The following is an 18,462-nucleotide window of genomic DNA, read 5'->3' on the forward strand; positions in this document are numbered from 1 at the left end:
GGATTTGTTATATAAAACTCAGGCAGAATAAAGACATCTGTTATTTAAACTAACAAACAAGCTAGCCTTTATTGAGTTTGCCAAAAAGTCTTGCTTTTTCTGTACAGTGGCTCTAGTAGCTCTTTAGGTGTCTAATTTCATTTGAAACAATTTTATTAGATTGTATTGTGACAGCTGTCATATCAACGTGCATTTAGAAAAAGCTTTCCAAACTTGGTGAATTTTTGTGCAGCCATTTTAATGTTGAAGATATTCAACATTTTTGGCACATTATATTTTATTATTTCAAAAAAGGCAAAAACAAAAATGCAAAAAAAGATTTGTGGAGTATATGAAGAAGGTGCTGTGACTGATCAAATGTGTCAAAGTGCTTTGTGAAGTTTCTTGGTACAATTGACATTTTGGCCAAATAATTCTTTGCTGCAGGGCTGTCTTTTGCATTGGAAGATGTTTAGCAGTATCACTGGCCTTTGCCCACTAGAAGCTGATAGCAGGAGATAGCTGACATACTGAAAATATCCAAATCAATAAAGTTATTGGTGAAAATGAAAAATGTGTATTATTTTACACATTTTCTTAGAAAAAACTAACCAGACTTTTCGACCAACCCAATATTTACTAAGGATTAATGTTAGTTCATGTGAACTTGAAAAGCATTTGAATTAGTTCTGTATTTCTGAGAATTTTGGAATACTCAAATCCTTACAAGTGCTTGCTTTTAACGATCCCTTCTGAAGGTAGGAAATTAATTTACACTTACAATACATATATAGACATACAGAGACAAACAGGTGCATCCAAATTTTGTTTTCCAGGTATTTGCAATTTATATCTGTCTTTTCAAGGCAAGTTCCAAATGAGCTTCCCCCTTTTAAAATAAGGACAGCCATTAATACTTCAAACAGTTGAATTGATACCTACATGACATCATAAGTTGATCTATTTATTGAAATCCTCTTTAGAAGTTCTGAGAGACCAATTAAATATGTTTTTTTATTCATTCTGCCTAATATATAGCTAGCTTTTTCTAATTGTGTACAAAAGATTAATTTAGAAGTATCAAAGGATCTTCCTTTTGACCATGTTAGTATTAGTGGGAGGCTGGCAACTGTCATGGGGCTTGTCAGCATGTGAGGCACAATTTCCCATGTTAATTTTGAGATCTATAGAGCCTGAACAAATTTATAGGGAAAACTAGTCCTTACATGCATGCCTGCAGACGAGCCAAATGTTGTGGATCTCTCCATAAGGACTGCTTTACACTCCAGAGGAAAGTTTTTCTCATATAACCCCACAAAGATTCATGATCATTTAAGAATACCAAGCAGGGGCCAGCGAGAGCTAATGGGATGCTGCAACCTCAATGCTTTCCAAGGCACTGGCCCTGCTCTCAGGATGAATACATTCCAGGGCTCCCTGCCCTTCTCCTTGGGGCTTCTTCAGGCTTCCCCAGGATCAGCTGTGCTACTGCATCAGACAACTCCTGGCACCTACCTTCACTATTCCAGATTCAGGGTTCTGAACAACTATTGTCACCCATTGGCTATCGGGTTAGGAAAGCAAGCGTCCTTTCTCTTTTGGAGCTAAGTAAAGTTCAGTTTCTCATTTACCCAACAGATTTTGTTCAAACTCTCAGTAGGCAATCCATTTAAAAGCTGAAATTAAAAGCAGCAACACATTTTTTCCTTTTCCTGGGTTATCCCAACCCTCATCCATCTTGAGGATTTTTCCACCAACAACTCAAATAAAACCAAGGCCTACTACTTAAAGCAAAGAGGCCCAGATATTTGAGAGAAACTCATCCAAGGTCAACTATACACGGCCAGGAATGGATGGGGTCTAGCACCAGTCCATGTTTGCAGGGTTGTTGTGGGTGGGCTTGTTTGGAACCCTGACAGGTAAATGGTGATGTAAGAAATTTCCAAAACTTAGAGAATTTTTATAAGAGTTTATTGTAGGTAAACTGGTGACATATGCCAGTGACATAAGATCTCAAATACCAACTAGATTTTTTTGAACTACTAAAATATACAGATTCCTCTGACTATATAATGATAATTTTTGTCTCTTTTTAATATAAAAATGGTTACTTTTTTTCCCCAGCAGAATCATGTTGACGTGCAGTTGGCTCTTGAACAAAATGAGATTGAAACTGTGTAGGCCCACTATGTGCAGATATTTTTCAGTAAATATAGTTGGCCCTTTGTATCTGTGGGTTTTGTATCAGTGATTGAACCACCTGCTATTGAAATCAGTATTTTCACACTCCCAACTGTGGTTCCTAAATACTGTTTTCAATCCTTGGTTGGTTGAACCCAAGGATGCGAAGGGCTGAATGTAGAGTCAAAAGTTCTATGCAGACTTTCTACTGTGCAGTGGTTGGGGCCCCAACTCTGTGTTGTGGGGTCAACTGTATTGCAGATAGTGTACAGAAAAACAAGCATAGTTTATAAATATCAAAATACCTTCTTTATTACTGTTTATGCTACTTATAATTTACTAGGAATATAGCACATTTGAAATGATTAGTTTTCTATTTGGGAAAACTTTTAGATATTTAAAATTGTAAGTGATATTGTTACCTGGCAAAGTGGGATTTGACTGCCTGCTGCTGTACACATGCTTAACATAATATTGGTAAGGAATGGAAGAGGGGGCTGGCTTCTCTGCTCCCCCTAAGTCTCTCTCTTCTGTGAAACACAGAAATCCTCTTGTTCCCCAAAAGACTGAAATCTAAATCCATATGCAGAGACAGCCCCTCCCCTCTCCCCTACCTTCCATTTTTATCTGCCCTTTTGGAATCCAAGGCTGCTCTTCAGACAGATCTCCATCTCTCTGGCTTCAGTCTGTCTCTGTGTCTGGAGTGTGCACTTGTGAGGCCAGCATCTCCATTGCCTCACCTCAGCTCCTTCCTTCTCCCAGGGCTGGGGTACATTGCCAGATCACTGCAGCTGGTAGTGCTAAGGGCTCCATCCTTGGAGCCCTGGCTTCCAAAGCTGCTTGCACCCCCGGTGATAGCCAACTTTGCTGGCCTGTGCATCTGTGTACTGCCTTCACAAGTGAGTAAGAGCAGTGCAGGGCCACAGCATCCCATGGGCCAACTGCTGGTGGGACATACATCCACATCAGCCCGCTCCTGACTGTGCGGGGAGCAGGGCGAGGCAAGAGCTAGGAGCAAAGTCCAGTGTCCACTGGGTCCTGTGAATGCCCAGTCCCTCCTGACCAGATGGGGTGAGGGGAGCATAAAAAAGGGTTGAGTTTCTGCATACCCTTTGTTTTAAAATTTTAACCCCTAAATCCCATGTCCTGTGGAGGTATCTAACTTGTTAGCCAATTCAGGCTAATGTACACCATGTGTGTCAGCTTGCACAGTGTCTCTGGCCACCATAATCTGGAAGTGGGTAGGATGGTTTTCTAGCTGCCCACAGGGGTACAGTGTCTCTTCCCTGGGTGGGGTGTCATGTACAGTTTGTTTACCCTCACCTGGGCATATGGCACACCCCAGCTGTGGCTGCAGTCTCTGCTGCCTTGTGGTTTCCTGTTGACCCTTCCCCCTTCTCCAGGGATGGCAAGCTCTCTCATCTTCTCAGGGATCCTTCCCCGACTCCATGGAATACAGCCTGTCACATGGGATCAGGGTTCCCCCACTCCCAGGGATCAACCTCCCTCTTTCAATATGAACAAGTTTTTAACTTTTGAGGGTCTTTTTAAAGCCGACATTGAGCTTTTGGCTTTCCATTTTCAAGGTATGCTACTTTTCAAAGGGTGTCTGGTGGCTTGTTTCTCTGAGATGGAATACTCTAAATTGGGAGGCATAATAGAAAGGAACATGTATTCAAGAAAATATTAAAAAATTTCTAAGTACAAAGAATTTCTATGTATTTTGTGGGCAGCTAGGGGCAGTTAGAAATTAATCAAATATCTATTCTAGCTTAAGGTCTATTTAGCTTAGAACAGCAAATAACAATTCTCAAACATTTTGGTATTAGAATACCTTTATATTCTTAAAAATTGAGCACTCCCAAATTCATTTTGTTTTAGTGGGGTTGGGATTAAAACCGAGAAATTAAAAAATAATAATTTACTAATTTATCTAAAGTAATAATAAACCCATCACATGCTAATATAAACAACATATAAAATGAAAACTGTCGTTTCCAAAACCAAAAATTTGAATGAAAAGAGTGGCATTCCTTTATATTTTTGCAAATTCCTTTGATATCTGACTTAATAAATATTATAATGATACATTTTGGTTATTTGGGAAATGTTGATTCACAAAGTGGTGCATATCTCCCAAATGTTGATGGGTTTGTTATTTGAGTTACGCCAAAATGATACTTGTAATCTGACCAACAATTTTATAAGGAAATTCTTTAAGTACTAGGAAGCTATCAAACTTAGGATCATGGTTACAGATTGTCCAAAATTCTACCGTATTGGATCTTTACCGAAAGGTGTAGAAGCCATCCAAAATTCTAATTTTAGCTTGAGAGGTCTAAATTTGATATTAACCACAAATGCTATCAGTTTTTTTCCTTACAGTGATAGACTTGGTTGGTTTGTTTTTGAGAAAATGCCTGTTGGTCACATACCCAAGTCTTCTGAATAACTGGTTGGTTTGACATTCTTTCTAGTAAATCAGCTAGTTCAGTTAGCAACTCAATCACAAAGTACTTTTCTGTGGGCATCTTAATTTGGTCTGCAGCAGAAATGTTCTATGTGTGGTTTCCAGCTTCTTATACATAATTTTAAAAAGATGTTTACTGAAGGGTTGAGATTTAGTAAAATTAATTTTTACTGCTTCACTGAGCACATTTTAAAATGAAACTGGCTCTATTTTTTTATTTTTTTACCACTAATGCCTAGTGATGTAGAATATGGTAACACCTTTTTAAATTTGTTACCATTGTGCTTCTTGCCAACAGTTTTACCTACTGTTGCTTTTGTACCATCAGTGCAAGTCTCAGCACAGTGAAGAAGGCAAACAACCTTTTTAGTATTAATATGAAAATAATTTAGATCTCATAGACCCCTGAAATACTTAGAATGTAGGGCAGTATGGAAGACTTTCTAAGTCCTTTGGAACAATAATATATCTCTTATTATGGTCTTACAATAGCATTCTAAAAATGTAATCTTATCCTGATTAAGGTAATTTCAAAATTGAAAAAGCAAAACAAACAAACAAAAAAACCAACAACTCCCGAAACAAACCAAAAAAAACCCCCAAAACAAAAATACCTCAAGGTCCCCAACCCAAACAACTTCTTATCTTCTACCCTAAGAAATTTAGGACTCCTGTGTCTTCACTTTTTAATTGTTCCTAACAGACTGTGTGATGCAGTAGCTTTATTCAAGCTACCAGCTCCACTCATATTTTGCTTTCTGGGATCATCCTTGTATGAACAAGTATCTCTATTGTTTATGATTATTCATCTCACAAATGACATGAAAAAAATGTCTCCATTATCACTGTTCAGAGCTTGTTATGTCTACAGTCATCATGAATTACATACTGCTCTTGTTTAAAAATATTTATAAACCTTAAAAAATGCTGTTTTTCTTTTTCCCATCTTCAGGATGCAAAAATTGAAGCAGAAGAATTTACTAGACAACTGTATGTTGAACTCAAGTCTTCACCTCAGCCTCATTTGGTTCCTTTTCTTAAGGTAGAATTATGTATTTATTACACTGAAGAAAGTCTTTGTTTACTTCAAAATAATTTAAAATCCTGAATATTTCAACATGACAGCAATTTAAGGTGAAGATAACTAACAATGAAGGAGAAACCTCTCAGTGTTGTTGTAATCTGTAAATTACACTGAGAATTTATATTCTTTGGATGAGAACACATTGGGAAAATGGAAGTACATTCTGATTCATGAATATAGCTTGATTATGTTTTTTAATGCTTATATATGCAAAATTATTGACATTAAAAAAAATAGGACCTTCTGCTTTGTCCTAATGACTCATACAATTTTCTTACAAATAAACCACATAATGTCAAATTTAGTGAAAAGGCTATTTAAAAAATTAATTATTTTTTTAGTAGGCATGTTGTTTTCTAAGATTTATTGAATAAAATAGAATTTTGATGGAGAACGATAACTTTAAGAACTTGGTTTAGCAGGCTGAAAATACATATTTTTGGATACTCACAGGTATCTAAATTGAATTAAATTTATAAAGTCATTGAAGACCTGGTACTGTAGTGAACCAAAGACTCGTCCATGAATTTTGAAATAATGGAATAAGGCATTGTCTTTAGAAAAATTTGGCTTAATTGTCTGGGGGACATGAAAAAGGCTTCATAGTATATTTTCTTGGTTGCCTCATGAAAAAAGTGGGAAGGGAGATGGAGCACCACATTTTCAGAAGGAAAGGGAAGGTTAAAGGGTCAGCATAATATCTAGCATCAAGGGACTAATGCTCTGTTTTCAGAGGACCCTCTTGATTGAGAAGTTAGAGTCAGTCTTCCTTGGGTCCTTTTCAGTGCAAAGGTTGTGTGAGCCGTAGGTGCTCTACATGACACTGACAGTTCTATTGAGTTTACAGTCATACCCAGTACTTGTGGTCTTCAGAACTTGTCAAACCCTGTACTCATCTCATTTTGATGAGAAAAAAAATATTTCAGCACTAGGCACTTGCTCATGACTCTTCGCACTTGATAGAACTTCTGTGGGTCATGACACTGCCTCATAACAGAAAATGCTTCATCGCTCGTCAATTGCTTGGCACTCATCGGTTTTGGCACTCGTGACAAGTTCCAGAACAAATTAACCACGAGTACTGAGGTGCCACTGTATTTTTATTTCATAGTCACTGGAGACACCATGGGGAAGAAGAGGAGAAATTAGTAGGCACCTACTGAGTATCTGATGCTTTGCTAGATAGTTTACTTTTAATTTGCGTTGTTTTCATTTAATTTTCATGTCAGTCTTGAGAATAGCTGCTAGACAGTACTTTCCATTTTAGGGATGAGAACACTCTGTAAGTTGACTAACTTTAGGTCAGACTCACAGGTCCAGCATTTAGCCTATCTAACTTTACTTGCTAGCAAACACTATCTGGAGGTTACCAAAAATTACCATGAAGTAGTTGGGCTTTTTTCTAAGGACCTAGTAAGCCTTATGCATTTTCTTGAGAATTTTTTTCTCATTTTTGGGAGCTTTTGGGGTTGGATATTGCATAGGGATAAGGGATTGAGACTTTATTCTTAACTCTAACCAGAGGATCAAGAGATAAATTTAGTATCTTTTTAAATCTTATTACTTTAATATGTCTTTCCAGTTGTGTTTTTCTCTGGACTCCCTCATCTTAGATTTCTAGCTTAAATTTAATTAATCAAATCACTTCATTTGTTTATATATTTTTAAAGTGGCATAATTTTTCTACTTTTGAAGTTTGAAAAAAGATTATGAGAGACTTTCTTTTGTTATTATTTTTACATATACTTGAAAACCTCTTTGGATAAGAATTTTATTGGTTCTTCTAATAAAAAAATTAAAGGAAAGGAAAGATAGAGGAGCAGTAGTTCTCATTTGCTTTTTAAGTAATGGCAGTCTGACATTTTGTCAAAACAAGGAAATCTTCCAAAATAGCCCATGAACTTGCCAAGATAACCTACTATCCCCTTGCTTTTTCAGCTTTGTTTTCTAACTAAAAAAAAAAAGAAGAACCCCAAACCCTAGGGATAAAATGCAGAACCTTCTACTTTTTAGCTTGAACTGTCTTTAAATCTTTTAACAGCATATAAAGATAAAAACCAACTTAAAATTCGGTCAGAAGATATTCTAGCTCTATTAAGAAAATTGACCATATTTTTATTAGCTTTATTTTGATATGAAGACTATTTCTGTCAAAAGTTTGAAAGTTAGCCTTGGCCAGTGTGGCTCAGTTGGTTGGAGCATCCTCCTTTGGAACAAAGGATTGTGGGTTCAGTTCCCTGTCAGGGCACATACCAAGGTTGCATGTTCAACCTCCGGGCCAAGGCACATATTAGATGGCAACCAGTCAGTATTTCTCTCTCACATTGATGTTTCTCTCTCTCCCTTCCTCTCTCCCTTTCTCTGTAAAGGCAATGAAAAAATGTCCTTGGGTGAGGATAAAAAAAAGTTTGGAAGTTATTTAACCAAAAATTTGTTTAGTCTGCTTTTGTTTAAACAAATTTACAGATACTGAAGTTATTAGTAATCTGTTATGGGATTTAGATGGGTACAGACAAGTATGCAACTGTTTTTATTTTATTTTTAAGATTTTATTTATCTTTAGAGAGAGGGGAAGAGAGAGAGAGAAAGAGGGAGAGAAATATTGATGTGAGAGAAACACATCGATCGGTTGCCTCTGGCACACACCCAGACTGGGGACTGAACTTACAACCCAGGCATGTTGCCCTGACCCAGAATCAAACTGGTGACCTTTGGCTTTGCAGGACAATGCCTGATCAACTGAGCCACACCAGTCAGGGCAAAACTGTTTTATTTTAAGAAATTGATTTTCAGGTATGCAAAATAAGCTTAATCCTCAGACATAATTTTGTATTGAAAAATAAAGCACTTTTGGGTTTTAAGTTAATTGAATCTTGGATATTGACAGGATATAAATAAGTGATATCAGATTTCCTCAATGGAATTACTTAATGTACTTTTGAATTATTTTCTGTTGAAAGATAAGAATTCAAAGTATTTCTGTTGTACTAGTAGCTAATTTATTCAGTTATCAGTGTTTTTTTTCTCCTTCCCTGTTTCTAGAAAAGTGTGAGTGCCTTACGGCAACTCATGCCTAACTCCCAGAGCTTTATTCAGCAGTGTGTTCAGCAGACTTCTGGTGACGTCAGTGGTACCTGTACCACACCAGTAACAACTTCTGTGGCGACAACAGTTTCCTCAATACAGCCTGAGAAGCCTATCATTGTTTCTGGAGCAACAACACCCAGAACTATGTCTATACAAAGCCTGAATTCTCTTGCTGGTTCTGGGGGAGCAAAAACTGGAGTTGTGACACTTCATTCTGTGGGTCCAGCTGCTGTAGCAGGGGGAACAACAGCTGAAACTGTTTTGCTTCAGACTCCAAAACCACTTGTGACATCTATACAAACTACAGTTACAGCTGTCTCACTTCAGCCTGAAAAACCAGTAGTCTCCAGAGCAGGAGTGACACTGGCTGTTCCATCAGTAACTGTTGGAGAAACTTCAACACCAGCTATTTGTCTTCCACCTGTGAAACCTGTTGTTTCTTCTGCTGGGACCACATCTGACAAGCCTGTCATTGGCGCTCCAGTCCAAATCAAACTTACACAGGCAGGACCCATCCTTTCACAACCAGCTGGTATTCCACAGGCAGTTAAAGTCAAACACCTAGTAAGTAACGTTTCATTCCTTTCCCAATTTCTTAGTTTGAAAGTTTCAAACATTCAGAAAACTGGAAAGACTAGTGAATTGAGCCCCTGTGTACCCTTGACCAAGTTTGACCACTGGCTAACTTTTTATCACATTTGCTTTGTTCTTTCTTTCTCTGTTCACATACTACAAAACACACACATGCAATTTTTCCTGAACCATTTGAGAGCTGCTTGCAGAAATTGTGACACTGAATCCTTCCTTACATACTGTCTGTCCCTTAAGAAAAAAATCGGTTTGTTTTTTTTTAACATAAGTGCGACATAATGTGGGAAGTTAATATTTTTGGTACAATAAGTATTTCCACAATTGTCCCAACAATGTCCTTTATAGCTGTTTTTTCTGATGTTTCCAATAAAAGATTGTATATTACATTTACTTGGCATTTCTCTTTAGGCTTCTTAATTTTAGAACAATTTCCCAGTCTTTTGTGGTTGCTTGTTAGGTTGTAATATTCTCAGTGCCTGGGCTAGTTGTTTTGCAGAATGTCCTTTATTCTGTTTTGTCTGACTGTTTCCTTGAGGTTAGATGCAGATGAAATATTTTAGCAGGGTTATTACAAAGGTGTTATTATGGTGACATTTCTTTTTAAAAATGTGCTGAGGTGAGAGGGAGGGGTGGGGGGAAAGGAGTAGATAAAATGTTGTGTTTCCTAAATTTAATAGGTTGGAAGGTTCTTGGGTAACAGAAATCTTAGCTGTTTACCAATGAGTGTTTAGAACATTCTACTTTATGCTAGACCAGAAAACTTTTATTAGAAGACTATGAAAGTATTGTTAACCTATGTGAGATAGTACATGGTAAATTAATTAAAAATCATGTTTCTTTTTTTTTTTTAAGTAAACTTCTCCCCTACCTTATACAGTAATTAAGCTAGCTTTTTTTACTATTTTTAAAAAATTGTTGGCAATTGCCCTTATTCTCTTTGTGGTAAAGGCTGTATTTTGAATCTCTGTTTTTAGTTTATTCTGCTTGGAATAGTAAAATCTAAGTGAACTTCCCAGCCATGTTTGTGTGATCAGGAAAAGAGGTTAGCATCTGTGGATGATTATCTTTGAGTCAGAGGACAGCTTTGAGCATAGAATGAAAGGGAAAGATTAATTTGGACAGCCATCAAATTCTTGGGTAGGTAGGAAGTAATAGTCATTTCCTGGATGCTAATCTTTTTTCATCTCTTTCTGCTCTGAGACTGATTTTCAAATGGAGAAATAAACCTGCCTTGCAGAGGTTCTCTTGAGTGTCTGAATTTAATCTCAGATGAAACCTTTTTAGAAGCAGTAATTCTTAAACATTGGTCAGGTTTGGGAACCACTGGAACAGAGTAATCGCCCCAAGGAAAGGCCTCTTTGTGGTAGTACTGAACAGAATTGAAATCCTTTTTTTCAGTTGTAACTGATTCTTGAATCAGTGTTAATCTTAATGGAACATCTGTATCAGTTCCTGAAATGAAATAATGCTTTATAGCTACATAGAGTTTTAAAAATATGTCATGTATGCACTGTGGATTTTAAAATAAATTTGTGATGCCAAAAAGTCAGGGAGAAAACTTAGAGTCTGGAAATTTAAGTGACTCATCCACTGGCATTCAGTGAGTAATGGATCTCAGACTAGAACCCAGTGTCCTTTCCATTAGGTTATGGTGCTCAAGGCAGGAACTTCTAGGTTTCTGGAGTATCCTGAAACAGAAAACTGTCTGGTAGTAATATCTTGGCAGTATTTCCATTTTGTAGTTTTGACTTGTTATACATTAGAAATAATTTCAGTTAAAAAATGTAACAAAATCCAATGGCAAATATTAAGGATTTTTAAAAGATTTTATTTATTTGTTAGTAGAGAAAGGGGAAGGAAGGGAGAGAGAGAGGGAGAGAAGCATCAATGTGTGGTTGCCTCTTGCATGCCACCTACTGGGGACCTGGCCTGCAACCCAGGCATGTGCCCTGACTGGGAATCAAACCAGCAACCCTTTGGTTTGCAGGCTGATACTCAGTCCACTGAGCCACACCAGCCAGGGCTAGGATTTTTTTTTTTAAACTTCCTACTTTTGTTCTTGTAAGATAGTGAAATAACTTAATTTTACTTGTGAATTCAGCTTTCCTGTTTGTCCTCTATTTCAATTTTAGTGAACAAAATCTAATGTCAGTATTCATATCTTCCTATTTAAAATGGCAAAAATGCAGCTAGATGCTGCATATGCATTCCAATCTGTTTTACAGCAGATTTTTTAAAATTAGTATATTGTTCATTCATTTATTCCTCACCTGAGAACATGCTTATGATTTTAGAGAGGGGAAAGGGAGGGAAGAGAGAGAAAATCAATGTGATAGAGAGGCATCCATCAGTTGCCTCGCACATGGGCCCCGCTGGGGACCCAACCTGCAGTTTAGGCATGTGCCTTAACCAGAAATTAAATCTGCGACCTCTAGGTTTATAGGATGATGCTCCAGCCAACTGAGGCACACCAGCCAAGGCAATATTTATTTTTATTTTTTATACTGTTACAGATATCCCTATTTTCTCCCCCTTTGCCCACCTTCACCCAGACCTTGCCCTCCCTTTCCTTAGGCCATCACCACACTGTTGTTTATGTCCACGCATTGTATATATATAGTCTGTTCTTTGGCTAATTCTTTCACCATCTTTCATCCAGTCCGCCTGTTTTACAACAGATTTTTACATAGGTCACTAAATAACATAAACTAGTCTATAGTAATGCCACAGAGAGGATTGAGCTAGGTTCAAATTTGAATTATTATTTCTTGAATAATTAAGAATATCATCAGTAAGTCCATTGCAAACCATAGTCCAGTGTAATTCTAGGTATATGTGAAGAGGAACACTCAGGTTGCTAGAAACATCAGAAAATGTTTAATACAGCTTAGAAGAATTATGGCAAATATGATTTAAAATATGGGAATTGCTGTACTGGATCAAATCTGTGGTTCATGCAACTCAGGATACAGTCCGAAGAATACAAGCATGGCTGTCTTGTCCAGTGCTAGGTTTAAAACTTGTGTAATTTTCTTTAATAATTGACCACGAATTTAAAAATTTCCCCTACTACTACTACTTACTACTTTATTATAGCTTTTACTAATTTTCCTGAAGAAGTGTATGTAGGTTTCTTGCCTTCTGGATAAGACCTTTTAAATATCACACTTTCAAGTTATAAAAATTTTGTCAGCCTACCATTGCTGAGTTTAGGTTTTATACAGTTGTTATTATTTTATTAATTTATACACTTTTCTAGATTAAAGATATTCTTTCTGATTTTTTTAAAATTTAGATTTATCTTATTAATTATTGTATGTTATCCTCTGCGATCATCTGAAGCTCTCATCCAATAAATGAACTAGATATTGCTCAGTTTCTTCAGGGGTAAGTTTTTAATGTTGTACCAGTAACTCAGTGCTTTGTGTATTTTGGTCTTCAAATACTTGAATACTTGAAAGTAGAAGCTTTCAGGAGTTTCAATGCTAAAAAGTTTTTCTTAGGAAATTTGTGAAAAAACTTTTACTAATAATTAAACAAATGATAAATTTAGTTTAAATGAAAGACTTATTTTAATTTAACTTAAACTTAATTAACAAAAACTAATTAGAAAACCTTAAATTTTAATTTGATAATTTTTAAAATTATATTTGGTAAATTTTAATAACCAATTTTACCACATAAAATTAAACAGTAAGCCTCTCAAATTTATAACATGTGTGAATAAAATTCATGAATGAGAAAGTAAATTGAAAATTCCTAGTCTTTGTTTTTAGATAAAAGGCCAATAATTTTATAGAGTAAATTGAATATTATTACTCTTAATAATTTTGTATTTATATATTACTTGAATATCTGTGAGCATAATTTATACTTAAAGTTAGGGCAGGCAGCTTTAATATTGTCATAGATATTTTTGCTTGTGTCAAATACATATATATTCCCCCAAGTGACTCTGTTACTTCTTCCTTAATGGAATTGTAAAGATTTGATAAATAAGTGGCCAAGTATATTCAACAATAATTCTCCACATATAACTGTTCTATGGATATAAGAGAAAAACAAATCATTGTTAGCATATTACTAAAGTGGCAATTTTCCATTTCATTACATTGAAGTAAAACTTATCCCCTAAAATTGACCCAGAATATTAGAAAAAAAATTTTGTTGCATCATATTTTTTGCTAGGACCTAGTTATTTTGAAGTAATGGGGAACCTTTAAAGAATTTTCAACAAATACATTTTTATATGAAGTACTTTGTGAGACTTAATTCTTCTGATTAACTCTGACTTCAGTTCTCACTGGATAAAGAGAAAAAAATTAAGGTGTAAATTTTAGTCTGTAGTATACTGGTCTCCAGTATTTTCATTAAAGAAGTTGAAATAAAAATTGAATAGGACAAAAAGTATCATTGACTGTTTTATTGGCTCAAGTAGTTCACTCTCAGTGTCATATTAAACTGACCTAGGATCCAAACTTAAGCTGTTTGTCCATTTTCTTCCTGTTTCTGCATTGTTAAGAGTGAGAAGAGAGATGGTATTATTCAGCTGGTGATTATAACAACTTATATAGGACTAATGAAAGGTTTGGTGAAGAAAGAGATTGAATCCAAGTAAGGCCTACCCTTTATTTACCATACGTAGTTAGGAGTTGCATAGAAAAGTCTTCATGGGCCATCATTTAGTGAAAGTTTATATAATAAAAGTCCTAATATATAGGTTGATTAATGCTAGTTCATTTCAATTTACTTGAGAAAAAAATATATATGAGTTTGTTAAGGGTACATTAGAATTTATGGAAAATAAACTAGAAATAATATATATGTCATGTAAATCATATTTTTACATTATTTGAGAAAATATTATGAAAAATTTGAAACATAACAAAGTTGAAGTTTATGGTGAACACACCCATATATCAGACCACCTAGGTTTTACTATTTATAATTAGTATACTTGATTTATTGTGTATTTACCCACTGCATCAATCTTAATTTTTTTATGCATTTCAAAGACTTCTTCCTAAATATGAAACGTGAACATTATTAACTACAGTTTAACATTATTTACTTTTTTATTTTTTTTAGCTAAAATTTACATGTACTGACATGCACAAATTTTAAATATACTATTGGATAAGTTTTGAGTTAGTGCATACTTGTGTATAACTCATAGCCCCTATCAAGATACAGAATGCTACCATCACCTTGAAGTTTCCTGTGTCCCTTCCCAATTGATCCCCACCCCCATTCCCCCAGAAGCAGGGACTCTTCTGATAATTTTCTCTCACAGATTAGTTTTGCTTATTTTAGAACTTCATATAAATCAAATCATACAATGAGCACATTTAAATTTCTTTAAACAGAAATTTGTAGGTTCTTGATTTGAAGCAGCATTACTGATTCCTAAAACCTGGTAATATAATTAAAAAATTCATTTGAGCAAAATTTAAAAAGTGTTTAGAAGACCCTTTAAATTATAGAAACAGCATATCTTGAGGTTAATCATGGTTGAGGTTTTTTTTTTTTTTTAAGATTTCATTTATTTATTTTAGACAGGGGGAAGGGAGAAAGAAAGGGAGAGAAATATCAATGTGTGGTTCCTCTTGTGTGCCCCCTACTGGTGACCTGACTTGGACCACAACCCAGGCATGTGCTCGAACCAGCGACCCTCTGGTTCACAGGCTGATACTCAATCCACTGAGCCACACCAGCCAGGGCCTGAATTTTACTCTATATTGGGCATGACATTAATTTTAACCCCTATTGTAGGATTTTGCTTCAGCTCTGTGTTCAGAGATATTCTGAGGCTGGATGTGGGCACATAGAATTGCTAGCATTTAGTGGAATATGCTATTGTCCCAGAAGTTAAGGAGTAGTGGCACAAGACCCACATTGCCTGTTCCTGAGGAATAATTGGCAACCAACATATATTTTTTTACTTTTATGCTACAGCTTTTGTTTAGTTGGAGCCCTCTATTTTCTAGAACTCAGCCTTAGTGAGTGCATGCCAGTAATCACGTATTGAATATTAAATAGAAATGAGAGGAAATAGTACCCATGGTTCCAGTAACTTGTGTGCATGTACTGCATGAGTTATTTAGAGATAAGTATTTGGTTGTGTATTTAAGAACAGGGAGGTGGGTTTCGGTTGAAATACAGAGAAAGCACTGTGCAGCGTTTTCTCAATAACTTGTTCAATCCATACTTGTGTTTCTGTAGTTTCTTTCCATGTAGAATTTAAGAACAGTTCCTTGTCAGATATCCCAGATCATAGTTATGTAAAAATCATAGTTAATGTAAAAAGACCCTGTAACCTAAAGAGTATTATGTAGCTCTCAATCTGTATTTTCTATAAACTACTAGAACATTAATTTGTTAATATCCAAATAAAACATCAGAATTTGATATGTCAAAAGAAGATGCTAAGTAAGGTATTTAGGCTTCCTTTCTAGCAGTGTTTTGGAGGGAAATTAAATAAAGGAAATTAAATAAAGGTTTTAAAAAATGTAACAGCTTTCTTTTGCTTGCCAAGTACTAGCAAATATCTCTTCCTTGGACCAGTTTCCATCTCTGTCAGGTAATTTCAGTCTCCATAAGATGCCTAACACAGGGGTGAGAAATGGTAGGTTAATAATAATGATAATAATAAACACAACAACAAGTCTCTCAGGTACTCACAACTGTAAACCTACTTTTAGCCACCCCTGAACTATGTTTTAAATGGTACTTTCTTTGAAAGACCACTAACGAATTTTCTTACATATTTTCACTCATAATTTTGCCTTGTTCTCCAAATGTGCAGGAATATGCTGCACATGTGCTGCCCGAAGAGGTATAGTTATTAAGATGAACAATGATGGGAATCCCAGATTGTTAATCCCAGCTCAAATTTTTGTGATATATGTAAATATCCCATATCATTCATTTTACATGTATATATTTATATATGTATCATTTATTTTGCTTATTTATTATTTGCCTATTTATGTATTTTTTCTTTGACGATTTTTTTAATGTATTTTATTGATTATGCTATTACAGTTGTCCCATTTCCCCCTTCTCTCCCCTCCACCCTGTACCCCCCTCTCCCCACCCACATTCCCCCCCCTTTAGTTCATGTCCATGTGTCATAGTTATGAGTTCTTTAGCTTCTACATTTCCCGTACTATTCTTTCCCTCCCCCTATCTATTTTCAACCTACATTCTATACTACTTATTCTCTATACCTTTTCCCCCTCTCTCCTCCTCCCACTCCCCTGTTGCTAACCCTCCATGTGACCTCCATTTCTGTGGTTCTGTTCCTGTTCTAGTTGTTTGCTTAGTTTCTTTTGGTTTTGCTTTAGGTGTGGTTGTTAATAATTGTGAGTTTGCTGTCCTTTTACTATACATGTCTTTTCTTTATCTTCTTTTCTTAGGTAAGTCTCTTTAGCATTTCCTAAAATAAGGGCTTGGTGATGATGAACTCCTTTAACTTGACCTTATCTGAGAAGCACTTTATCTGCCCTTCCATTCTAAATGAGAGCTTTGCTGGATAGAGCAATCTGGGATGTAGGTCCTTGTCTTTCATGACTTGGAATATTTCTTTCCAGCCCCTTCTTGCCTGTAAGGTCTCTTTGGAGAAATCAGCTGACAGTCTGATGGGAACTCCTTTGTAGGTTACTGTCCCCTTATCTCTTGCTGCTTCTAGGATTCTCTCCTTCGTTTTTACCTTGGCTAATGTAATTATGATGTGCCTTGGTGTGTTTCTTCTTGGGTCCAACTTCTTTGGGGCTCTCTGAGCTTCCTGGACTTCCTGGAAGACTATTTCCTTTGCCAGATTGGGGAAGTTTTCCTTTATTATTTGTTCAAATACGTGCTCAATTTGTTGCTTTTCCCCTTCCCCTTCTGGTACCCCTATAATTCGGATGTTGGAACGTTTAAAGGTGTCCTGGATGCTCTTAAGCTTTTCCTCGATTTTTTGAATTCTTATTTCATCATGCTTTCCTGCTTGGTTGATTCTATCTTCCTTCTGGTCCACTGTATTGTTTTGAGACTCAGATTCCTTCCTTTCACTATTGGCTCTCCTCTGCGTGTCTTCCTGCATCTCTTTTGTGGTATCCTGCATCCTTTCATCTAAATTGCGCCCAAAATCAACCAATTCCGTGAGCTTTCTGATCACCAGTGTTTTGAACTGTGCATCTGATAGATTGGCTATTTCTTGGTTGCTCAAAAGGATGAGTCCTGGGGGACTGATATGTTCTGTTGGAAACATGTCTTTCCCTGTCTCTTTTTTTTTTTTTTCCGGTCTGGTCGCTCTTGTTATGGTGGGGGGCGGAGCCTTAGGTGTTCACTGGGGCTGGGCACCCCAGTCGCTAGATTGTGACGTTATATGTGGGGGTGGGGGCGGGAGCGGGAGGGAGCAATGGCGGTAGTTCCCTTCTCCTGGGCTCAAACCCTTCTTTGGGATCCTGGGCTGTGAGCTCTGCCCTGGTCCACAATCGCCACCTCACTGGGTCCACCAGCCACAGCTTGCGTACTCAGGGATCACTGCAGCGTTCTTGCGCGCTGGATGGCTGTCGTGCCTATTTCGTGCCAAATTTTCCCCGACCTCCGCGCGACGCCGCCCTGTGCCAGCCCTGCGCCCGCCCGGCCCGTCGTCTCCTACCGGTCTGGATGTATGGGTCTACTTCAACTTCTTGTCTGTCCAACTTCCATTCAGATAAATCCTCTGTCAGTTCTGACTGATATTCTCTCTGTAAATTATTTTTGTTCTAATCTTGGTTATGCGAGAAGGTACGGTGAGTCCACCTATTCCTCCATCTTCCTGGAATGTCTATTTATGTATTTTTAATGGCATGTTTGCCTCTGGCCACTGGCATGAACTTGACCATGGTTGATCTCTAGACCAGACCATGAACAGCCCTGGATGTGAGTTGGCACTGAGGCTCCCCTTCCCAAGCTTGTTCTATGCTAAGGTGATACAACTAGCATCTGGTCCAGTGGGGGCTGGCCCCCCTGCCTCACCCTCACTCCCCTGCCTGGTCCCTGGGGAGTGGAGCCCCATCCCTTGTCCACCTGAGAGTATAAT

The 18,462-nt window shown here is 36.9% G+C and overlaps 1 protein-coding gene across 2 annotated transcripts in view; it reads left to right on the plus strand.

The window, feature by feature from the left end:
• Positions 1 to 18,462, plus strand: part of TAF4B (TATA-box binding protein associated factor 4b) — a 126,760-nt gene that overhangs the window by 27,664 nt on the left and 80,634 nt on the right. For both annotated transcript variants that reach the window (XM_045849971.1, XM_045849972.1), the window contains 2 exons: positions 5,583 to 5,672; positions 8,757 to 9,365. In XM_045849971.1, coding sequence (XP_045705927.1) covers positions 5,583 to 5,672; positions 8,757 to 9,365 — 699 coding nt within the window. The remainder of the gene's footprint in view (positions 1 to 5,582; positions 5,673 to 8,756; positions 9,366 to 18,462) is intronic.

The sequence above is a fragment of the Phyllostomus hastatus genome, unplaced genomic scaffold (genome assembly GCF_019186645.2).
Source record: "Phyllostomus hastatus isolate PE091 unplaced genomic scaffold, TTU_PhHast_1.1 phas_contig_80, whole genome shotgun sequence".
Taxonomy (NCBI): domain Eukaryota; kingdom Metazoa; phylum Chordata; class Mammalia; order Chiroptera; family Phyllostomidae; genus Phyllostomus; species Phyllostomus hastatus.